At 49.3% G+C, this 24840-nt stretch overlaps 1 protein-coding gene across 3 annotated transcripts; it reads left to right on the plus strand.

Annotated features, from left to right (window-relative positions):
• Positions 1–2776: 2776 nt before the first annotated feature.
• PGGHG (protein-glucosylgalactosylhydroxylysine glucosidase) lies at positions 2777–24664 on the plus strand. 3 transcript variants are annotated; one of them, XM_043548084.1, is made up of 14 exons: positions 2777–2873; positions 4258–4519; positions 7001–7211; positions 8301–8736; positions 9678–9797; positions 9935–10066; positions 12122–12233; positions 12584–12656; positions 12938–13074; positions 14368–14501; positions 14621–14716; positions 15507–15604; positions 19465–19679; positions 20467–24664. In XM_043548084.1, exons 2-14 carry the CDS (start codon positions 4267–4269, stop codon positions 20529–20531), a joined length of 2082 nt encoding a protein of 693 aa, XP_043404019.1. In that variant the 5' UTR covers positions 2777–2873; positions 4258–4266; the 3' UTR covers positions 20532–24664. The 3 variants fall into 3 exon arrangements, with proteins under 3 accessions (XP_043404019.1, XP_043404018.1, XP_043404020.1); XM_043548083.1 differs by having other exon boundaries at positions 2786–2968; positions 20467–21249; XM_043548085.1 differs by lacking the exons at positions 2777–2873; positions 4258–4519; positions 7001–7211 and adding an exon at positions 7233–7684 and having other exon boundaries at positions 20467–21249.
• Positions 24665–24840: the final 176 nt, after the last annotated feature.

A 24840-nucleotide genomic window follows, 5' to 3' on the forward strand; every position in this document is an offset into this window, starting at 1 on the left:
CTTTCTATGTTTGAAGTGCAAGGTAAGTTTATGGTGCTATACAAATGTCTTCCCCACATCTCAAGTATTTCCAGCCTTTACAGATACAGATGCTTATGGGGGAAAGAGGAAACACTCAGGTTAACCACCCTGTCCCAAGCTATCCGGTATCACCTTTCCAGCTGCTTTGCTAGCCTGCCTTAGACATGGACTTCAAGGAAATTACACCAAAGCTGAATTTTGCTCAAGTTCTTTTCCAAGAATTTGAGTACAATAAAAACAAGCAGTAAATAGCACGCTGGTGCTAATACAAAACAGATCATGAGAGTTGCTTACAGTATTTCCTGTAATAAAAGCTTAATACCCGAGAATTACAAGAAGCTGTTGACACACCTGAGCTCACTTGGTGCAATACACGAAGTGGTAACACCCGTTCAAAGCAAAGACCTGGTGTGGGAGGATGGGGCTGGCTTGGCTTAAAGAAATATAAACGCTTTTCTGCCCCCTGCCCCCGACGGTGATCCCCATCTCCCCTGTATTGACCTGGACCAGTTTCCCTCACCCCCTCAACCCATCCTTAGCCCCATGAACCCTCACCCCAGATCCCCTCAATTGTCCTGGACCAGCTCCCCTTCAGCCCCCTGAGCCCCTGTGCCCCAGGTCCCCCAAATTGCCCTACACCAGCTCCCCTCAGCTCCAGCCCCCTGAACACTTGTGCCCCAGCTCCCCTGAATTGCCCTGGGCCAGCTTCCCTCATCCCCCCACCCATCCTTCCTCAGCTCCATGTACCCTCACCCCAGCTCCCCTGCATTGCCATAGCCAACTTCCCTCACACCCCCCAGCCTCCCCTCAGCTCAATGAACCCAACCCCAGATCCCCTGCATTGCCCTGGCCCAACTTCCCTCATGCCCCCCAGCCCCTCCTCAGCCCCATGAACCCTCACCCCAGATCCCCTCAATTGTCCTGGACCAGCTCCCCTTCAGCCCCCTGAACTCCTGCCCCAACTCCCCTGAACTGCCCCAGCCCAGCTCCCCTCATCTTCAGCCCCTTTGAACTTCCACCCCAGCTCTCCTCAACCCCATGTCCCAGTTCCTCTGAACTCCCCCACACCAGCTCCCCTCAACTTCAGCCCCTCTGAACACCCGCCCCAGCTCCCCTCAACCCCACGTCCCAGTTCCGCTCAACCACATGTCCCAGCTCCTCAGCACCCTGCTGCCTTGAGGCTCTGTCCTTGGTGGGCTCCTGCTTTGGAGCAGCCAGCCTGGCTCTCTGCCTCTTGGATTCTGTGCTCACACCGGGGAGGAGGCAGCCATCACCGGCAGGGCAGGGGGAGGCAGCCTGCCAGGCGCTGCTGGCGGGAGGTCAGGAGAGCTGGGATTTGCTCTCCAAACCCTTCTCAGGGCTGGGACTCACCTGGGGAGGGTGTGAGAGGGTAGGCAGCACCCCTAGCACCTCCCCATGGCAACAGGGCACTGCCCAGAAGAGGACTCTGTGTGTGGCAGCAGGAGAAGAGTACAGTGGGCCTACTCCCCCCACCCAAGCACACCCCTGCGTCCCCAGGAAAGGGGGAGGACCCTGCTGCTCCTGGAGAGAGAAGGGGGGCCCATGCCACTGTCTGTTCCTCTGTAGGAGAGGAAATGGGCCTCCCTGCCACTGCGACTCCAAAGGAGGAGCGGGGCCACAGCTCAGGAGTGGACCCAGGAGGCCTGTGTTGTGGTGGGCCTGTGGCTCCGGATTGCCTTAATCTGGCTCTTTACCAAGTAAAATCATCCAAATATGCTGCCAGCCTGTATTCTCAGCCCTCTGGGCCTGAGATGGCTCACAGGGCCTTGGATATTTTGCAGCAGATCAGCCCATCCCCACTTCCTACGCTTTGGAGCTTGAACCGCAGCTTCAAAGCTGTGTCTATACAGCTCCCGTATTTCTAGAGCACGAGTGGGAGCCCTGCTAGCCTGTCTGTTGATCTGGACTGGGAGACTTGCTCCCAAATGCTGTGTAAACATACCCTTAGGCTGGGCTACACCTCAAACTTTGGCTGACCTAGCTACGGCACTAAAGACTGTGAAAAAAACTGTACCCTGAGCACTGTAGTTAGGTTGACCCAACTCCCCGTTACCCCTTTCCCGGTGTAGATGCAGCTAGCGCAACTGAGCGATTCTTCCATTGACCTGCCAACTACCCCTTGAGAGGTGGGCTCCCTACATCAACGGGAAGACCCATTCGGTCGGCGTCAGAAGCATTTACGCTATGGCAGCACGGTTGCAGTACTGTAGTGTGTCGCTGTAGTGGCCGAAGTGTAGCCATGCTCTCCCCTCCTTTATATGGCAAACTGGGACAGCATTTTGAACCCACTCCCTGTCATTCAGCATTAAAAGTGATATATTTCCACCTTCCCTCCTTTCCACCCCTCACCTCCCACCCACACTGCCTGGGATTGTAGGGGGAGAGCGGGGAAGGACAAATAGCCAGTCCCTAGACAAAGATCATGCTCGGTAATAATCCCAATCCTCACAGATCTCTTGTGCAATCTGCAGCTGAAAGCTACTCGGCTCGGGGCTTCCCTCCCTCTGCTTGTCCTGCTCGGAGCTTGAGTCTGGGACAGCCCCTGCAGCAGTTTGATCTCTAGACAGCCAGTCCTTATGGATAAGGCCTCAGCACTTCACGCCCCTCGTATACATTAAGCAGTGAGCTCAGTTACCCGGAGAGGAGTGTCTCAGGAGATCCCCCTAGAGCAGTACCTGTCTCAATGTTTTTCTTTCAAAAAAAGTTATTTCCTTCCTCTCTTCTCCGCTCAGTGACTTCCTTCTACCCTCCCTCGCCCCTCCTACAGGAGATCCTGCAGCTGCAGCAGCAGCCTCAAGCTGTCAGAGTCCAGCCGAGCCCTGAAAGAGAAGGCAAGATACAACTTTTCAACTTCTGAAACCTTGTGGGTCGTGTTTTCTGCCTGGCTGATTCCTGGGGGCCGCCACACAGAGAGAGGCATTTGGAGGTGGGAAACTGCCAGGAGAGTTTGACAGGAGAGCTGCCAGCCATGAGCAGACGGAGGGATTTCCAGTACTGCCAGCCTGGCACTAGGAGAGAGAGATTAAGAGCAGGGGAGCTGCCGCCCGGCTGCGTTCTCATTACTCAAGGTCCCAAACAGCCAGCAACTTATGAATCCTGGCCTGGCCTCCTGAGTTCTTGCATGCTTAGCCCTTACAGAGAGAAAAGCTACCCGGGCTTGCCTTGATCTTACTCCTCTGTGCACTTCAAAGGGAGTTGGACCAGATCCCTAAGTTCAAAGTCTCCCATGGGATTGTGTCTCTCTCCCAAAACAAACAGTGCAGTGACTATCTCGAAGAGAAGGGAGACATCCCTTGCACTAAGATACAGGCGGGGAGGGAGAAGGAACCAGCCACTTGAATTTTCCCACGACATTCTGACAGAAGCATTTTCATTTGACATAGAATGTTGTGCCTGGTTCTCGACTGGCGCCTTGTAATCATTTACTTAGTTCAAAGTGGGTCTAAAACTCTTCTGTTCGTTGATTCATAGATTCCAAGGCCAGAAGGGACCATTGTGATTATCTAGTCTGACCTCCTGTATGACACAGGAATTCCCCCAAATTATTTCCTGTTTGAGCTAGAGCGTGACTTGGTAGCATTTTGCACCCACTTTCCACAGCTAAGAATGACTGCTGGGGTGCATTACAGAACCGGGCACTGGCTTGATTTCCATCGCCAGGTGAGAGGATTATCACGTGAGCTGCGGCAAATATTTTTCCATGACAGGTGGGGTTTTTGCATTGTTTTTAAGATGCAATGAGTGCAGACTCCCTCCTGGTTCCTCCGCATCCTTGCGCCAGTCTTTCCTTTCCAGGGAGAGAATGCAGATTGCCCCTGCAGCCCTGTGCTTCCAGTTCTGGGCTCCCATACAGGCCCACCAGTTCACCTGAGTCCTAACCTGCAACAGCGACTGCGATTCCACCACAATTCTACCAATGCACCTTAACCCTGACTTGCAATATGGCTATTCCAGTCCTCAGGTCTAGAAGCCATGGAGGCCTGAGAAATTGTTCCACGCACCACTCTCATTGTCAGAAATGCCCTGCCACCTGCAAATCATGGCAACTTCCTAATACCTCTTCATTGATCCACTGCACTCTGAGATCTCAGCCAGGCACCACGATAATGTTGCAGTAAGATTGTGGGGGCACAGGATTGTCTTGGACAAAAAATCACTGTGTGGTGTTGTTTTATTTAATCCTCGTCTCCGATTCTGTTTGTTCCCTGTTTACAGAAGGCAGCAATGGCAGACGGTGGGACAGATCCTGCTGTGTTCACCTCCAGCACTCTGCCCTCAGATCCCCGCCTCCTTGCGACAGTGACCAATGCCTATCTGGGGACCCGAGTTTATAGGGACATCCTCCATGTAAACGGGGTGTATAATGGGGCAGTGGGGGACACTCACCGTGCCGATGTCCCCAGCCCTGTGAATGTCAGAATCAACGTGCCTGGTGAGGATGGACTGACAGAGACCTTCACTTTGAACACCAGGACAGGTAAACAGACAGAGCCTCAGCTCCCAAGTAGCAACTGCTTTCTTGTGCTTTAATGTTTTGTTTGCCTGATTTTCTTTTCTCCTCATTGTCAGTGACTCCCACTTAGAAGCCTAGAAGTTAAATCGCTAAAGCCTCCTACCAGTGTTTTCATTATCTATGTGATCGGATCGACACATTCTCTCTCCCCCATTCCTGGCCCCATGTTTCTAACATAGCAAGAAATGAGCAGGGCTTTGTGTTTCCTTCTTGCTGTGTGCATGGCATCATGGACAGTGGTCAGTCAAAAGCATGCACAAGTCTGTGCTATGTTCATGGCATACACACAGTGAAGACAGATAAAAAGGATAAAATACTCTTGTTGGAAGGGTTGTAGTGTAACTACTTTATTTCTTAGAATTCAAAACAATCATACGCAAAAACCCAAAACAGAGAGAGACAAAGCAGGCTGCTCCCTAAAAAAGAGAGGCACAACTCATCCCACCTTACTCTAGGCTGGCTGTCTGCAGAACTGAGTCTGATGATGGCATGTTCCCCTACAGAGCCCACTGGCCTGCAAGCAGGACCAGGAAACCCCTCAGAAATTTAAAGTGATAGCTTAGACTTTAAACACAGTTTTCAATACCCCACAGTCTGGGAACAGTGAATGGCTTCTGCAGAGCCAGCAAGGAGTGCTCACATGCACATGTTAGGGATGAATTTCACAGAATAGTGGCTAAATGTCTTTAAAAATAAACACAACACATAGAAAGCTGTAAGGCCTGATTATACCGGACTCTGAATACAGAGGACTTTTTCCACCTTAGCATTACACTTTTGAGATTGGTCAACTTCCCTTTAGCTGAGAATAAGACACTAGTGTTTATGCCATGTCTGTGCACCTGCTGGAACCATGTTAGTAAATGATGTTTAACCATGATGTTCAGTAAAACAGTTTATAACTGGGCTTGGAAGGATTCGATTTTTATTGGTAAATGTTAGTAAATGTTGATTTCACAGACAAACCGATGAAAAATATTTCCATCGATAATAACTGAAATTTACAGATAGACAAAGTAGGAAAAATGCTTCTTGAGAATTTATCAGAGTTTGATTTAAGGCTATTTACTTTGTATATTTTGACATCTGATGCTATAAAGCTTTAATTTTTTAAATCTCAATGTCTCCTGTCATTAAATAATTGTCTAACCCTCCCATTTAAATAGATTTTAAAAATGCTTAAAAATAAACATTGATATTTCCAGTTGAAATTATTTCTAAAAAAAAAATTGAATTCTGACAAGCCTATTTATAACACAATTCCTTCCATGGCTTCTCTGTCCTGGTAAACTATATTAGCAGTTACTTACAGGCAAGAACCATGTTTAAACATTTTTGGATAAAATGGTTCCGGTACTAGTGTAGACAGTGGATCAGCCAGAAATAAGATTCTGGATCACAACATCAGAAATGGATCCAGTTTAGGCTCCCTCTTCACAGTTTGCACCTAATCTCACTTACTCTATCTCAGTCTAAAAAACTGGCACTTGAGAAAGTTTTTGAATTTGGTCCAGATCTTGAACTCCGAAGTTTGGGAGAGTTCGGATCCAGTCTTTTGAGTACTTAAGTAGGTCTGTTTTAGAGACACTAGGCTGATTCTCCTCTCAGTTACAGCAACACAAAGCTGATGGGAGCAAGTGGAATCATAGAATATCAGGGTTGGAAGGGACCTTAGGAGGTCATCTAGTCCAACCCCCTGCTCAAAGCAGGACCAATCCCCAATTTTTGCCCCAGATCCCTAAATGGCCCCCTCAAGGATTGAACTCACAAACCTGGGTTTAGCAGGCCAATGCTCAAACCACTGAGCTAAAAGGAAGCACTGTTTTACTGCCTCTTTGTTGTCTTTCACTGCAACGCTGTCCTCAAACCAGGTCTAAGATTTAGCCACTCAACCAGTTCATCAGTAATTTCAGCACTAACAACCACTGAACAGAAATAAGGACCCTTAATGGAGTCCAGTCACCGGTGTTCTTTATCACCAGAGAGAAGAGGGTCAAATGGTGTTTCAGACTCTTTAAGCAAAGTCCACACACAAGAATCAGGCTTGTGAGATTTGACTCCAGAGTTCAGTTTTGAGGGTTGGTCCTGGCTTATTTCTTGCTTTGATAATAAATCCCTGCTGGGTTTCAACTTACTGCGGAGATTCATATTTCCTGCAGGCTCTATTGCCCAGATTCTCAATGGTATTTAGCTGTCTAACTCCCATTGAAACCAATGGAAGTTAGGTGCCTAAATACCTTTGATACTCTGGGCCCATGTGCATTTTATGTACCTGTCACAATGGTACCTCTGACTGTCCTTTCTCCCTGTTCCAAACAGGGCTCCATACAGGCACAGGTGTGCGCCCACCCAGATCCGATAGCAGGATCAGGCCCTAGATTTAGAGAACAGGCAGGAACATCTGAGAGCGGAAGCTCCAAATGATAACTCTGTTTGTGTCTGCAGGGACTTTCAGCCACTTGCTTCAGTCGCCAGGTTACACCGCCACTCACAGGATCTACGCCCACCACTCCCTCGTACACCTGCTGGCCTTCAGCATCACCATCAAGCGATCGGCTGCCAGAGGCCCACCAGTGACCGTGCAGCTCCAGATGCAATTCACACCACAGAGCCGAGACCTGGACTTGCACCAGGGGCAGGACTTCCAGGGAGCTCAGTGAGTGTGGTCATGGTAGGGTGTACCCAGCAGGGCTGTGGCCCGAGGAACAAAAGGACTCGCCCTCTTTCCACCTTTCAAATGGGTGACAACAACAAAGCTAGGACAATGGCTGGGGTTCTGAGAGGCATCTAGGCTGGAATAACTCTGAGCATCTTTACCCGTGCTCCAGAGGGGCTGGCCCTGAGAGTCAGGCTTGGGAGCTGCCTCAGGCCCTCGGTACTTTTGGTGGTGCCACGGCAACGGATGCCACGTGTCACAGCTACAGACGTATCAACCACAAGAGCCACTGACTAGAATGGAAGGAGAAGGGAGAGTCTGGAAAGCTGAGAGTTCTAGAGTCCAGCTCGACCTAAGTTGGGATTTCTTCAATTTCCTGTTTGACGTTTTACTTGATGTTCGGGGGGGAGGATGTTAATTCAATTGACGGAGACAGCTCCACCCCCACCCCAACGTGTGGTGCCAGCCAGGAGGTAAACTTCAGGCTGTTCAGTGTCCCATTGCAGGCGGGTGCTGCCCAGAGGAGGGGCATCTTGCCATGGGCATTTTGCTATCTTTTCCCACCAGGGGTGTGGAGAGGAAGACAATCTGAAGGGGGAAGAAAGCCCAAGGTATTTAGGCTTGAAATGAATGAAAGTTGGGAGCCTAAATACTTTAGCGGATCTGGGCCAACGAGACAATCCAGGGGAGGAAAGAGGGGGTGTAAATGGGAACCCTGAACTCTTCCCTACTCTGGGTCATCTGTCTATTTCCCCTCCATGTCTATTGGTCTCTCTTCTCACCACCCCTATGCTGTGCTCCACAGCTCTTGCTAATAACAGTGGAATGAGAGTCATGATACCTTTCAGACTCGGAAGCTCTCTTTGGTGGTGAGAGTCCCTCTCTGTTAAATGGGCCGGGGAGGAGGGAAGGCCCGTTCCACACAACGGTATGGGCCTGACCCTTAGCTACTATGAATTGACGTAACTATTTTGGAGTAAACGGAGCTACCCTGATTTACGCCAGCAGAGGATCTGTCCCCTTGAGTCATTCACTTTGTGACCCCTCTCTGGCTCCTGAGGCGAAGCTGCTATTTGCTGTATCTTGCAGATATATCTATGGGAAAACTTTGATCCCCGAGGTGGAGGGGGCTCCCCAGCCCACGGTGCACATGATCTGGACTCCGGTGCCGCAGGCTGTGACCCTGCCAGGGGAGGAGCAGGAGAGAACCTGGGACTTCCTGACCGCCGTGGCAGAGAGTGAAGAGGAAGTGAAGAGGTGCTTTAGCGAAGGAACGTCCCTGATTGCGGCTGGCTCCTTATACTCCTCTCACACCCAGGCCTGGGCAGCACTCTGGAAAGGATGCCGGGTCGATGTAGATGGGCCTCTCCCTTTGAGGCAGGCCCTGTATGGATGTCTGTATTACCTGCTGAGTGCAATTCCTCCCCTGGATTCTCCTGACTTCCTGTTCCATGGAATCAGTCCCGGCGGGTTATCCAATGGCACGCAGGGAGAAGACTATTGGGGGCACGTCTTCTGGGACCAGGTGAGCTACAGAGGATTGCAGCCCATAATTCCGTTCTGGGGATCAGACATGCTACAGCACTCCAGCCTGGGAGCGGGAAACGCGGCACTGGCTGGGAGGCGTGGCAACAGTCTACGTCTTGGGAGGCTGGTAGGGCAAATCTTGGTCGCCGTGCCCCGGGGTGTGTATCCTACAGCACTCAGAGGCTGGGAAGACAACTAATGGCAGTAGTGTGATGGGATGTAGAACCTGCTGAACCCAGACCCTGTCCCTATAGCCAGATTTGTAACCCATTCTTGGCAGGGTGGCCTCTGGCTCTACGTATGTTTAGTGTGGTTAAAATTGGCACGTGACCATGGTCAGCTCCGAGTGTTCCCCCCTGCCAGAGGCTTATGTCAGCACATGGTTTTCTCCCTATAACTGGCTCACTGCACGGACTATTTTGTAGTGTGCGCAGCAGTTACACCAGGTCTCTGGAATGGGTCTGGATGGCCCTTCTGCCTAGCAATCTGTGGGGTGGACAACTCCAAGTGCCTTACCCCATGTCCTGCTGCTGCGTAGGAACATCCTCCAGGCTCTCGGCCCCCCAGCTGGGGCTCTATGGGAGAACTGCTTGGATTCCCCAAGAATACTCTGTTACAAACAGGGCTCGGGAGCGTGGCGGGTCTGGAGACACCAGTATGGGTGTGGGGGCAGAAATGCACCTGTGTGGGCACAACTCAACCATGTTCCTTTTAATGAGATAAAGTCACGGTGCCGCTAGCCAGTTACATGCACAGTTAACAGTGGTTGTGTTGGCAGGGCCTCGGCGGCTCCGGGTCTACGGATCCCTCAGTATTCAGAGGCTGGGAGGGCAAGCCCTGGCCCTGGTGTTCTCTCTGGGTCCTGGCACACTCATTGTCCTAACCTCCCCTAATTTCACTGAGGGTCTGACCTGATACAGACTCATTTTCTGTTTCCAGGACACATGGGTATACCCAAACATCCTGTTATTTTACCCTGAAGCAGCCCGAGCCATCCTGCAGTACCGTATTCGAGCACTAGGTGGAGCCCTGAAGAATGCTCAGGAGCAGGGATACCAGGTAGGAACAGACTTGTCAGAAAACAAACAGAGGCGACAGCCACCAAAGGGAATAAACCTCTTGATACTTAGCTTGCCCTGGTCTGTTCGGTTCAGAGGGTCATGCTCAGCCTCTCCTGGGGGTATTTTTTCCGGCAGGGTGCCAAGTTCCCTTGGGAGAGCGCAGCCACGGGCCAGGAAGTCTGCCCTGAAGAGATTTATGGAGCGCAAGAAGTTCACATCAATGGGGATGTTTTGCTGGCATTTGAGCAGTATTATCACGCCACACAGGTAACCGAGACACGCGCGCTGTGGTGCAGGTATGAGGATGGTGCCAGAAACAGGACAGGCCCAGTGGCCACAGCTACCAGTCTTCTGGGCAATTTCTTGGATAGGATCCTTGGTGACTTTACTCCTTCCCTCCCAGAGCAGATCATCTCTGCTATCCTTTCCCCCATTCACAATGGCCAGTAATACTCCCTGACTAGGCTCTCCATGATCTACAGTGGCCCTTCTTCAACGCCTGCTCCTCAGATGTTGTTCCTTATTCCACTCTTCAGCATCTTGCTATCCAGCCCCGGACTAGTCTCTCTTTACCCCTTCCCCTAACTACTGCTGGTACAACCAGTTACCAGAGTCTCCTGGACCCCCTAACAGCCCTGCTGCTCTCCTTGTGCCCTGAGTATTACATTTATCTTTCTCGTGTCTCCCTTGCCCTGAGGCTAAACCCTCTCTAAGTAGGAGCTAAAGAACCCCAACTAAAGAGAAGCATGAAATAGCCCACATTGATTTTTGTAGCTGTCATTCTTCTCTGTCATCCAGTTAGAAACCTGTCTTCTCAAAAGCGGGTGGGACTGACATGAAGCCTTCTAAGGGTATGTCAACACTCCATTGTAAGCCCAGGGTTAGAATTTAGGCTCAAGCCTAACCCCCCCTTCCATCTACACACAAATCGCACTAATCCACGGCTCAGAGCCAGCGTCCCAGGACCCACCGGTGTGGAGGGTCCAAGCCTGAGCCAAGTTAGGACCCAGGGTTCAAGCCCTATTACTTTGCAGTGTAGATACAGACCTGTTAGACTTATGCTCTGCAAAACCACCAAAAGTATACCACAATCCCATGGGATGACTTTCTTTTTCTTCCGGATAATCAGGTGGATAGTCAAGTTTTCCCACATGGCACCACAAATAAAGGGCTAGAGCAACCACACTATGGAGGGCACTAGGACATTTGGGATATGGGTGACTGGACTTGGGGCCACATAAAGCAGTGTAGACACTGGAGCCCCAGGTTGGGACCCAGGGTTCAACAATTTCTACCCTGGTGTTACAAATCATAGAATCATAGAATATCAGGGTTGGAAGGGACCCCAGAAGGTCATCTAGTCCAACCCCCTGCTCGAAGCAGGACCAATTCCCAGTTAAATCATCCCAGCCAGGGCTTTGTCAAGCCTGACCTTAAAAACCTCTAAGGAAGGAGATTCTGCTTTGAGTGTAGATGCTCAAACCCCTAGGTTAACAAACCCAGGGTCTGCTAACTTGAGTTGTACTAACCCTGGGCTTACACTGCAGTGTAGACATACTTGAAATGTCTCTTAGGCCTGAAAATTACTGGCAGGGACAAAGTCTAATCCACAGAGCTGTTTGCTTGCCTGCTCAGGGAACTGAATTTCCCCCCAATCCCTCCGGGAACAGCCTGTTACACTATGTGTGCAGAACAGGACAGAGGTTCATTTTCTCCTAGAGGAGGAAGTCTCCTCTACCCATCAAGCACAGGGAGAGGGTGGTGCTCCCCTCCCGTTGTGTGGAACTGCTTAGAGGCGGTGGTATGAGATTTCCTCACTAAGGAGATTACACACTCTTCAAATGAGTCAATGGGCCAGAGTCAGCCTGGTGCAACTCCTGCTGAAATCCACAGAATTACATCCACTTACGCTAGTGCTGAATTTGGCCTTATTTCTTCACTGTGGAGGTAGTGTCTGGGCTGGAGGGTATATTGCACTCTACAGCTGAAAGTTCAGGGATATCCAAGCCTGTAAACACACTCCACTGGGAATAGCTCCCCCAAAGAGCAGTGCAGTAGCAGTCATGCGATGAATTGGACAAAGGGATTGTGTTTGTGCTGATGCTGGAAAAAGGCAAGGCAAGGGAAGCAGCTGCTGTGATTTCAGCCAAGGGGCTCTTGGTTCAATGTCCACCTTCTTCCCAGCTCCCCATCTCTCTGGGTCTGGGTACTGCTGTCTCTGTTCCTCGTGGCTCCCTCTGGCTTTGGGTACCATCGTCTCTCTTCCTCATGGCTCCCCATCTCTCTCTCTCTCTCTCTCTCTCTGGGTTTGGCTCCCTCCAGGACCAGAAGCTGTTCAGGGAGGAAGGAGCCTGGGACGTGGTCGGTACGGTGGCTCAGTACTGGTGCAGCAGGGTGGTGTGGAGTCAGGAGGAGCAGTGCTACCACATCAAAGGTAATTCCCCTGCCTGGGAGCCGGTTTCTGGGAGAGGACTTGGCAGGTGAAAGCCCATAGCTTCTCCAGCTTGGCCTGCCTCACTCTGGTGTATAGTAACAGCTGTTCTCTGCATGGGATGCACTGGCTCCAGGGTCCTCTGCATTCCTGAGCAGCCTACCAAGGGCTTAACCCGCAGCTCCCACTCAGACCTAGCATAGCTTTACTGTGTGCTCAGAGAGTGGCTGGAGCAGCTCCCTTGTGCCTTCCATGCTCACCCAGCCTCCCACTCCCTTGGGCCCTGCCAGGGGTTTAAAACAAAAGAAGGACAGGAACTGCCCTGGTGTGACGTCTCCTCCCTCTTCCTCCAGGTGTCATGCCCCCAGATGAGTATCACTACAGTGTCGATAACTCTGTTTACACCAACGCCGTGGCCCAGAGGAGGTAACGCGCATGATTTCTAGAAACACTGAAACATTCTGATCAGTCTTCCCTGCTGCTTAGCAAGCTGGCAGGTTTCAGAAGAAAGCCCAGGCTCCAGGAGGCATCAGCAGCTCTCTGAAGCTCATGCTTTGGGCCATGGTCTTTCAGTCTTGCTATTTCCCTTGTGGGCGACTGGCTGGCTTAGCGCCTTTGCTTCCAATTCTTCTTATATTTTGCTCTTTAAAGCGTTGCAGACACCATATAAACAGTCTCTGCTCACTCCCCCCACCCCCCCCCCCCAGCTTGAACTTTGCAGCCGAGGTGGCCCGTGATTTCCAGATCCCTGTCCCTGAGGAGTGGCAGGAGGTTGCCAAGAAAGTCAAAGTGCCGTTTGATGCAGCCAGGAACTACCATCCAGAGTATGATGGGTACAGCCCAGGTGAGTCGGAGGAACAGGAAGGGGAGGGACTGCATCTCAGCCTCGATTTGTCCTTTGCGGATACTCTACAGCACAATAGTAACTGACTACATAATAGATCCTGACTATGTAGGGCTTAGGGCAAGCGGTGCATTGCTGGCCTCTTGAAGAAGGGTCGATGCTGATGCAGTGTGCATACTGGTGGGTCACCTAACCCAGGTTCTTATTGTAGAAGGTGTGGCTACTGAGCTGTTCTCTGCCCTGGATGGGGTGTTTCTCATCTCTGGGTTACTATTAGGCTTGGAAGAATTCGATTTTTATTGGTAAATGTCAATTTCACTGTCCATACACAAAGTGATGAAAAAATATTTCCAGTGATAATAATTGAATTTGACTAACTGGCAAAATAAGAAACGTGCTGTTTGGGAACATCTTAGAATTTGATTTACAGAGATTTACTTTGTATATTTTGACACGTGATGTTGACAGTTTTGGTTTTAATAGTTATAACGCTTTAACTCTTTGAATCTCAACATCTACTGTCATTAAATAATTATTGTCTGACGCCCCCCATAATTAAATTTAAATGAAATGAATAAAAATCTAACAACATGTTTAAAAATAAACATCAATCAAAACTATAAAAAATAAAAATCAACTTTTGCCACACCTACTTATTATTAAAGAAGTTGGCCTATATCAAGATTTTCTTTGCCAGGGATAGGTCCATAGCGCCTCGGGAATTTGCCCTTTCTCTGGTTGCAAGTGGCACGGTTACTGTTTGAATGCTTGTTTGGACCTTGAAGCTACGTTTGCAAGGCTGAGCTCCACGGTAATGCCTGCAGCTCTCTGGTTCTGTGCATGCAAAGAGCCTTGCCTGGTTAACACCATGTTAAAACGGGGCGTTTTGGGTGATATCCTGGCCCTGCCCCAGCTTCCAAAGAAGGACCTGCTAGGACCACGTCCATGCAAAACTTTCTAAAAAACTGGAAGTCGCTGTGTCTTGATCTAAATTCCAGCCAGCCAGACCTGAGCCATCCCCAGCTAATCTCCTGTGTCCATGACCCACCTTCTCTAGGTGCTTGCTTTGCACTTCAGTTATAGTGTTGCTCTGTTGAAATGGCATCACATGGTTCTCAGTGTATTGCATTAAATGACTCCCTATCAAATTAGCTTAATGTACTAGGAAAACAATGATCTTTCTAGCTGCCAGCCCTGCACGCTCCCCCTGGGATCTGAGATTCAAGCTGGGCCCATCACCTCTCACTCCTAGTTCCCATATATGCCCTGCCCCTCTGTCTGTCCCTTCCCCAGGTAAGCACGTGAAACAAGCTGATGTCGTTTTGCTCGGATACCCAGTGATGTATCCCATGAGCTCTGAAGTCCGAAGGAACGACCTGGAGATGTATGAACCTGTCACTGAGCTGGATGGGCCAGCCATGACCTGGGTAAGCAGCCAAGCAGAGTGGAAGCCAAATGGTTTCAGTGTGAAAGGGGGGAGCCTCCTGCAGGGCTCAGCTCCTCGCAGTGCACCCAGGAGACACCTGTTTGGTTCTCTTTCCTGCAGAGCATGTTTGCGGTTGGCTGGATGGAGCTGAAGGAGATCCAGAGGGCACAGAGTCAACTGAGCAAGTGTTTCAACAACATCACCGAGCCATTCAAGGTTAGGCAGGTGCAGTGGGGTTTGCCCCCTGCCACTGTAGATAGGTGGAAGGGGAATCTATCTGGGCAGGTCTGTAATGGCTGATCACAAGCAGCCCGAGCTGCTGACAGATGTCACTCAGGCCAGCACCTACATTAACTGTATTATCAGTCACTGCGGCCTCTTCTGCGTTATTGATCTCTGTCTTGCCTACTGCAGGGCAGTTCACCACTTCCTGCGCACTGATGGGCCATGGGGGAATGGCACCACCACCCTTCTCCCTCTCCTCTCACCAGGGGAAGCAGGGCTAATGTGCGGGCATCATGCCCACCCCAGATTCCTTCTCCTCGTTATGGGTGGCGGCAGTGGGACAAGCAGCACCCTGCTCTGCTCTCCCTCCCAGCTCCTCGTATTAAGGGTGGGCTGCAGGGCTGGGGGCACTGCAACACCCCCCCCCCCAGTGCTAGGAGAGGGCCCACTATCAGCTGCCAATTCCCCTCTTTCCAACGGTGACTAGATCTCACCCACCATGGCTCCCTTTCTCCTCCTGCTGGGTGAAGGGCTGCGGAGCAGGGAAGACCTAAATAGGGTTCCTCTTTTCCCTACAGTGGGGCAGCAGGACCATGTGGGAAGAATGCATCATACTCACCCTCTCCCTCTGTGGCAGGAGTGGGGGCAGTTCTCTGGGCTCCCAGGGGATCAGACAAGTGATGATCATAATTAACACTTTCCAACGGCATGTAATGTTATGAAGCGTAACTACTAAATCCTGACAGGGCCTAAGTCATTTCTCTCTCACTCATTGGTGTAGATCTGGGTGGAGAACTCCGACGGGTCAGGAGCTGTGAATTTCCTGACGGGTATGGGAGGATTCCTGCAGGCCATCCTTTTTGGATACACGGGGTTCAGGTGAGAGCGCTATTGCTACCCATTTAACTTCTTGACCACCATGACAAAAGATCTCTAAGAACCTTCACGTTTAAATGTAGCAAGATGAGTGGTCCTATGGTGAAAGCATTCAGGATGCTGGGGCTTAAGGTCTCTTCACTAACTAAGTTGGGAGGACCAAGGCCACCAAGGGTATGTCGACACTAGAAGCACTACAGCGGCACAGTTGTAGGGCTATAGTGTAGACACTTCCGACAACAATGGAAGGGATTCTTCTGTAGTAAATCCACCTCTCCGAGCGGCGGTAGCTAGGTCAGTGGACTAATTCTTCCATTGACCTACATTGGAGCTTAGACCAGCTTAGCTACATCTCTCGGGGGTGTGAATTTTTCACACCTCTGAGCAACACAGCTAGGTCAACCTAATTTTGTAGTGTAGACCAGCCCAAAGACCTGAATCCATTAATTCTGAAATGATTTGGTTAGATTTATCTTGATTCAAAAATTAGTGCAAATACCCATGACAAAATTTTTAAAAAATTTAATAATCCACTTTTTATTACTAGGCCAGTTTCCAAAAATGGAAGCCCACCATCAAGATTAAAACACACCTTTAAAAGCATACAAAGTAAATATCTTTGAATGTGCCCTGTATATTAGGTACAGCATTACAGAACTGCACATTTTGAGTAAGCTTTTACATCTGCCTATTGATGCTTTATACTTTAGATAGCAAGAGTTTGCCCCTCTTAAGTAATGTCGTAAATAGACTGACTCTTGTTGAGTATTTGAAATATATGCTGGATAGATTTTCTCAAATTAACAGAAATCACTGGAGACACATCACAGAAATCAGTTCTTGAGGTGACAAAAGGCTAAGTCAAACTCTGACATTTTAAATATTAAAGTTGGCCTGAATCTCAGGGCGACTGGTCTCCCCTCTTGATAATAAAACTAGCATCCTTCCCATTTTAAAAATGAGGAAACTGAGGCTCAGAAGAGCAAGTGACTTCCTCAAAGTCAGATGATAAGTCAGTTGCAGAGCTGAGAAGCTACATCTCCGGAGCCTCAATCCTGTGTTTCAGCTACAAGACCATCTTTTCTCGTCTCGGGTACTGCTTGAGAGTAGAGCTGGATGAATGTTTTCCAACAGAAGAGTTGTCCATCAGAAAATGCTGATTCAACTAAATTGATACATTCCGATATGTTTGATGGAAAATTATCAAAATGTTTCATTGCGGTCAAATTATTTCATTTCAACCTTATTGGACTGCTTTGGTTTGATGTTCCTGAAACAAAATTTAGGGATTTCGGTTCTGCAGTGATATTTCTAAGTTTTGACTTTTTGTTCCAATTCAAAAATTATTTTTGTTAATTAAATTTCCCATGGAATAGGAATTCTAGTTTCCAACTAGCTCTACTGAGCCCTCCCCTCCCACTGTGGGCAGGGGGTGTCAAAATAACCCGTTAGCAAACTGGCATTTTACAAAGCCATTTTCTACCTCCCCTTTCTCTTCTCTGCTGGGTAGGAAGATGGTGAGGAGCTGACAGAAGCTATCTCCGCTCTAGCCAGATGTGTCTCCTAAGGTTTGGTTTCACCCAGTGATGTACGAATCACTGGCCTGGGATATCACCATCAAGTGATTTATTGTGACATCAGGGGCAGGAGATGGGAGGTTGAAAAGGAGACTGTTTCCTACTGGCACCCAAATATCCTGGTGAACAGCATTCAGTGAGAGAGACTACAGGAAAGGAACATGGCTCTGCAGTGGGACACTGCTCAATCTGTTTAAGATTTGCCAGAGGCTGGTAATAATGTCTGAGCCCTTTTACTAACGCAGTTATTTCTGGTTCATTCATAATTAACGTTGGGAAAACTGGTCGCAGCCACAAAATGTATATCCAGATACAAGAGACTCAGAGCAGAGCAAAGCCAGCTGAATCAATATTGAATTAGAGCAAAGTAGAGATCTGGATATCACCCTAATGACCAGGCACACCAGCCTCCAGGCTGAAAAACAACATCTTCCTCACAGGGACAGAGAAACTGTAAATAACTAAAGGGCCCAAAATAGACCACGTGGAGGGAACTCACCACCAACATCAGCTCCTGAGGAGCTGAAATCTCCAGCTGAGACTGAGAACATGGGCTGGCGCAGTGAGAATGGACCCAGCTCAGAGCAAGAGTAGAGAGCTCCCCAAACACACATGTGGAACCATTTCCAAGTGTTCCTGCCCTATGGGTCAAAACCAGCAGCACCTGCAGTAAATAAGTAAGGGGAGCCAGTCAGCTGCGTGGGAAGTTGTGGTTCTGAAAAAAAATTGAACCTCTGAGTTAGAAAAAACTGAACTAAAGTATCCTCAGTGGCCCTAAAAGCAGCACCCAGAGAGCACTTTAGGGTGGTCAGATCTGGTGGATTTTCAAAGCTAAGGGCACAGCATTTATGCCCAAAACAGATGTGATTCTGGTCCTGGAACATATTCTTAAAGAGCTTAGTTGAGGACAGATCGAGTTTAGAGGTGGTAAGATTGATATGTAGCAAAATACTTAGTACTAACGAGTCGCATTCATTGTTGGTGTGTGTGGTCAGTATTAGGTGTGAGAAACTCCCAAGTCTCTGGTAGACATAGGTGTGAGTTGCAGGTTTCCCATCCAAACTCCTACCTTAATCGCCACCTTTCCACCCGTCAAAGGTATTTGGACTCCATGTTCCACTTAGACATGGACTCAAGCCATAGAGTTTGAATCTGGATCCAAATCTCCCCTAGCAGGCAGACTGAGATGACTTCCACCCCTCCTCCAACTCCTTTCACATGGGCCTCCAAACAGAAATCATAGAATCTCAGGGTTGGAAGGGACCTCAAGAGGTCATCTAGTCCAACCCCCTGCTCAAAGCAGGACCAATCCCCAACTAAATCATCCCAGCCAGGGCTTTGTCACATCGGCTGCTAACAACCATTTGTCACTAGGACACTGGCCCAGTGACCTAGGTTAAGGCTCCACATGCCATTAGCATGCTCCGGAGCCACCCAGTCTTTTGTGATGTAGTGCTGAGCTAAGCTGTTACCAATAGCTCAGGTGACAGTGCTGGAAGAGTCAGTCAAGAGCTGTGGCACATCGCATGCCTCTTCACCTTTCCTGGGGAGGCTTGAGGATAATACCCTAACCAATTGGTTACAAAGTGACCACAGACCCCAATCCCTGGATCTTTGGACACTGGAAAAAAATCAATCCGTTCTTAAAAGAAGAATTTTATTTAAAAAAAAAAGAAAAGGTAAAAATCCCCTCTGTAAAATCAGGTTGGAAGATAACTTTACAGGGTAACAAAAGATGCACAAAACACAGTGGAACCCCCTCTAGCCTTAGTTTCAAAGTTACAACGAAACAGGGATATACCTCCCTCCAGCAAAGGGAAAATTCACAAGTTGAGAAAACAAAGATAAACTAACACGCCTTGCCTGGTTGCACTTACAGTTTCTGTAATATGTGAGACTGGTTCAGAATGGTTTGGAGGACATGGATTGATGTCCGGTCCCTCTTAGTCCCAAGAGCAAACGAACACAGAAACAAAGAACCCAAAACAAAGCCTTCTCCTCCCTCCCCGACCCCCCCCCCCCCCCCCCCCCGCATTGGAAAGTATCTTTTGTCCCCATTGGTTCCTTTGGTCAGGTGTCAACCAGGTTATTTGAGCTTCTTAACCCCTTATAGGTAAGGAGGAATTTTAGGCTACCCTTATGGTTATGACACTCCCAGCTCAAGAGGGGGTGCTGGAAGACTCACTGATATTCTAAGAAAATGACAGCCCAGGAAGGAGAATAGCCAGTGTCTCTTCCTCCGTGGATGGAATTCACTAACCCCTGACTCCTCTCTGCCTTTCCTAGGATCACCAAGAGCAGCCTGAACTTTGACCCTACATGCCCGGACAACATCAGCAAACTCAAGGTCACTGGAGTCTCTTACCTTGGAAGCAAGTTGAACTTCACGCTCACCAAAGAGAACGTTAGGATAAAGGTGACAAAGTCCTCACGTGACCCGCAGCTGTGCCCCCTGGAGGCTGTGCTGGTATCATCGGGCCAACGCATTCCCTTACCCGAAGGTACAGTGTCTCCCCACTATGACATTGTGCTGTGCGTTTCTGATCTTCACTGCTGGGAAAAGTTAGGGGGCAGCAAAGCTTCTGGGTCTCCCAGTCCTACACCCTTCCCTGGACTCACTTCTGCTGGCAGAGCCGGCCTCACAGGAGGGCAACGTGGATGACCGCTCAGGGTGCCGTGGTCACGGGGCCACTGTGGTCAAGAGGCAAGAAGTGGGGCGGGCCTGGAGTGCGAGGCCACAGAAGGGAGCTCCAGGCAATGAGGGGGACAGCAAGGCCCAGAGGTGATGGGGGGCTGGCAAGCCCAGGGAGGCAATAGGAGTCTGGGGGGATGGGTGTGGAATCTGGGGAGCAAGTGGGGACCAAGGGTGATGGGGGCATGGATGGGCAGACAACAGGGGCCAGGAATGCCAAAATACAAGTTTGCCCAAGGAGCTATTTTCCCTAAGGCCGGTCCTGCCTCCTGGGAAAAGCTGGGGCTGTATAGTGCAAGCCGGCCCATGACCCGCACTCCTAGACCATTGCGTACAGCACCACCTGCTGGCAGAGGCAGGGACTGGACTAGCTGTCGGCTCCCCACAGCCAAGGCTATCTCCTGCCCTCCGCAGCCGCTGGGGTAGGCTGGGGGCGTAACTACCTGACTGCATTTCCTGCTTTGAAGCTGACTTAGTAGAACACCCTGGCCCTGGATGGTACCTTAACATAGGAGACTAAAGGGAATAACCAGAGAGAGGGTGGTTAGAGCCAGGGTCCTTCTCACAGCTTGTGTGTTTGTTTGTTTCCATCGCAGGGCAGAGCGTCTCCTTCGCCGCAGCTGCTGGCCGGATCCAGAGAGCATCCGCCGAGCCATTTTAAGTTGTATTTGTCAGGGCAGGTATTAAAACCACCAAACCTACGCAACCATGGCAGGGAGCAGGCGTCCTAGAGCAGGAGTCCTGGGAGCCCCTGCTGCGTTGTGGCACAGACTGAGGTTTGGCTGCACAGGCCCTGCGCATAAGTGACGTGCTCCAGGGGGAGGCTGTTTGATTTCCCTGCTTCCTTTGTGGCCAGTGAGGAGATGTTTGGAAAATGCTAGATGGGAGTGGGGAGGAGGGGAATGCACCATCCTCCTGCTCATATTGCCCTTGGGAAATGGTTTTATTGACAGCTGAATTTGATTCACCTCCCAATTACCTGCCCTTATTACTTCCCTGCATATTTGCTGACCAATATTTACCCCTTCTCTGCTGAGCTCAGCTTCTGCAACATCCCTTTGAGCACCCATTAATGGCACTTCCTTAAGCTTGCACCTAGTACGTTTGGCTGCATGGGAGCTGGCTTTTGCCCTCTGTGCCTGGTACAATGTGTCACACACATGTGATGGAGTGACAGCAGCTTCTCCATAGTTAACATGGCATGTCATTTTCCATCACATGGTGAGAGTTTCAAAGGCACAAGGGCTAGGCCACCCCCAACTCCCATTTGTGCCTTTGAAAATCTCTCCCTAAAGTCAGGTTTCAGAGTAACAGCCGTGTTAGTCTGTATTCGCAAAAAGAAAAGGAGTACTTGTGGCACCTTAGAGACTAACCAATTTATCTGAGCATAAGCTTTCATGAGCTACAGCTCACTTCATCGGATGCATACTGTGGAAAGTGTAGAAGATCTTTTCATACACACAAAGCATGAAAAAATACCTCCCCCCACCCACTCTCCTGCTGGTAATAGCTTATCTAAAGTGATCACTCTCCTTACAATGTGTATGATAATCAAGTTGGGCCATTTCCAGCACAAATCCAGGTTTTCTCACCACCTCCCCACACACACACACACACACAAACCCCCTCTCCTGCTGGTAATAGCTTATCTAAAGTGACCACTCTCCTTACAATGTGCATGATAATCAAGGTGGGCCATTTCCAGCACAAATCCAGGGTTTAACAAAAACGTCTGGGGGGTGGGGGGTGGGAAAAAACAAGGGGAAATAGGTTACCTTACATAATGACTTAGCCACTCCCAGTCTCTATTCAAGCCTAAGTTAATTGTATCCAATTTGCAAATGAATTCCAATTCAACAGTTTCTCGCTGGAGTCTGGATTTGAAGTTTTTTTCTTGTAATATTGCAACTTTCATGTCTTTAATCGCGTGACCAGAGAGATTGAAGTGTTCTCCGACTGGTTTATGAATGTTATAATTCTTGATATCTGATTTGTGTCCGTTTATTCTTTTACGTAGAGACTGTCCAGTTTGACCAACGTACATGGCAGAGGGGCATTGCTGGCACATGATGGCATATATCACATTGGTGGATGTACAGGTGAACGAGCCTCTGATAGTGTGGCTGATGTTATTAGGCCCTGTGATGGTGTCCCCTGAATAGATGGGCACAGTTGGCAACGGGCTTTGTTGCAAGGATAGGTTCCTGGGTTAGTGGTTCTGTTGTGTGGTATGTGGTTGCTGGTGACTATTTGCTTCAGGTTGGGGGGCTGTCTGTAGGCAAGGACTGGCCTGTCTCCCAAGATTTGTGAGAGTGTTGGGTCATCCTTCAGGATAGGTTGTAGATCCTTAATAATAGGCTTGAATAGAGACTGGGAGTGGCTAAGTCATTATGTAAGGTAACCTATTTCCCCTTGTTTTTTCCCACCCCCCCCCCAGACGTTCTTGTTAAACCCTGGATTTGTGCTGGAAATGGCCCACCTTGATTATCATGCACATTGTAAGGAGAGTGGTCACTTTAGATAAGCTATTACCAGCAGGAGAGTGGGTTTGTGTATGTGGGGGGGGGGGGTGAGAAAACCTGGATTTGTGCTGGAAATGGCCCAACTTGATTATCATACACATTGTAAGGAGAGTGATCACTTTAGATAAGCTATTACCAGCAGGAGAGTGGGGTGGGGGGAGGTATTTTTTCATGCTTTGTGTGTATAAAAAGATCTTCTACACTTTCCACAGTATGCATCCGATGAAGTGAGCTGTAGCTCACGAAAGCTTATGCTCAAATAAATTGGTTAGTCTCTAAGGTGCCACAAGTACTCCTTTTCTTTCTCCCTAAAGTCTGATTTTGGCCACCCACCTAAAACCCACCAGAAGAGGGAATATTGACTCAGATGGGTAGTTTAGCTCCGGAGCTAAGGAGGAATGTTTCTACCCAACCCGAACAAAATTGCGCAAGTGAGTCCTGCATTGCAATCCCCTAAAAATAGGTGTCTGCTGAAATCCAAGAATTCGTCTGGCTTTATGTATTGCTTTGTAGTAGAAAACCAAACAGAAAGAGAGAGAGAACACATCGTCTGCTGGCTTCCCCTGGCTGAAATCTCACGCCCAACCCCACCCTTTTGCTGCTTAGTGTCCAACTCTAAATGTTACTGTCATTCTGACTAGGCTCCCTAGAATGGCACATTGGCTCTGGCGACCTCATTTGGGCTCAACAGGGGCTCCAGACCCACTGGGCCTGACTCTGTTCTCCATTCCACCAGCATAAAGTGGGATTATCTCCACTGAAATCCAACGGGTCGCATGGGCGAAATGGACTGGGGAATCAAACCCATTACTTGGTAATCACCGGCCAGGTGCTTGGAAGGTACAGTACACAAAATGGAGACAGTCCCTGCCCCAGGGTGGTTATGTTTTAAAGGAGACACACGCTGGGGAACCCAGAGGAGGTATTTTATTGGCTAATGTTGTTGTTGCTCCCTTGGGGACACTGCGGAAGTCACTGTGTGTAGGAGGGTGGGTCTTTTGGAGAGGTGCGGCAAGCGGCCCGCAGGACGGCTGGCGGAGAGTTGTGGCCAGAGCAGAGCCTCGCAGAGAGGCGCGGCAATCAGCCGTTGCGGCGATGAGCAAGTGCCCAAGCAGTGGAGCATGTAAAGTGCCTCCTTACCCCCCCATCTCCCCTCCACACAGGGTGGAAGGTGAACTTTGCAGACGAGATCAGCTCCTGAAGTCTTTTTCCACAGCTCACCACTAGATGTCAGGGGAGAGCTCATTCAGACTCTGCTTACATATACACTTAAAATGCTACCGTGTAGACACTCACTACAGTGATGAGAGGGTCTCCCGTTGCTGTAGTTAATCCACCTCCCCGAGAGGTGGTATCTAGGTCAATGGAAGAATTCCTCCATCAGCCTAGCGCTGTCTACACCAGCGGTTAGGTCAGCATGGCTACGTCCCTCGGGGAGGGTGTGGATTTTTCACCCCCCTGAGAGATGTAGCTATGCCGATGTAAGTTTTCAGTGTAGGCCAGCCCTGAGAGTAATCATACAGGACCAGAGGGGCTCTTTCCTATTTACTCTCCATAGGGCTAGTGGGAGGGCTGCTGTGACTCACCGCACCCTGATCCAGCTCTTTCCTGGGCTGCAGAAACCTTCCCTTTTCTGCACAGGTGGGGTGAAATCCATATGTAGATGTTCCCCTCCATGCATGGAAGAAGGGGGAACAATCTGGCCCAGAAGGTAGTAATAAAACTGCCCCTATTTGAATTTGCCCTGAGTGACAATAGCACCTATCAGCAGGCGTTCCAGGTGTTCCTTTTCTCCATGTGATATAAATGCAAGGAGAGCTTCTGTCTGTTTCTTCAGAATCTCCAGACAATGCCAGATATGTTCCTGAGGGAAAGGAAGGGAAATGGTTCAATCTGGTTTTTCTTTTCTGGGTTGGTCTCTCCTGCCCCCTCAAAACAAAACATTACACTGGTGCCTGGATTCCATTTAAATTGTGCTTTAGCTCTATCCCGTTTATTAACCCAAGAGGAAAACTACAGCTGAACCCAAGAAACTTCCAGCTGCTGGAAGAGATCAGGTTCAATCAACGTTGCCAATTCATGGTTGTATTCTGAGTCTCGCAGTAGCTGATGGTTTTCTTAAAGCCCCAGCTCCTGGAGTCAGGTGACTATGTGAGACCTACAGCTTTCATTAAAAACCTAAATATATGTTCCTCGCCCACATGTCCACGGACCAAAGCTTGGAAACACGAACCCTAAAGCCTCAAAAGCCAGACGGCAAATAAAGAGACCCAATATTTATTGCTTTTAAATGTCATGATTTCTGAGCCAATCTTATGATTTTGGGAGGCCTGACTCATGAGTTTTGAATGCTTAGGATTGGTAATACTAATGGCTTCTAATACCAGTCAAATAATACATCCAAATGCCAAGGTGCATTAGGCGAGGGACTCTAAATGCAACTAGAAA

Source organism: Chelonia mydas, chromosome 6 (assembly GCF_015237465.2).
Source record: "Chelonia mydas isolate rCheMyd1 chromosome 6, rCheMyd1.pri.v2, whole genome shotgun sequence".
In the NCBI taxonomy this organism is placed as follows: Eukaryota; Metazoa; Chordata; order Testudines; family Cheloniidae; genus Chelonia; species Chelonia mydas.

What these genes read in the sequence shown, in the direction of transcription:
- PGGHG (XM_043548084.1), top strand. Translation starts at nt 4,267, where the DNA reads ATGGCAGACGGTGGGACAGATCCTGCTGTGTTCACCTCCAGCACTCTG. An exon ending in ATGGGCCAGCCATGACCTGG is followed by an intron (nt 14,502 to 14,620) that starts GTAAGCAGCCAA and finishes TCTTTCCTGCAG; the next exon opens with AGCATGTTTGCGGTTGGCTG. An exon ending in ACGCATTCCCTTACCCGAAG is followed by an intron (nt 19,680 to 20,466) that starts GTACAGTGTCTC and finishes TTTCCATCGCAG; the next exon opens with GGCAGAGCGTCTCCTTCGCC.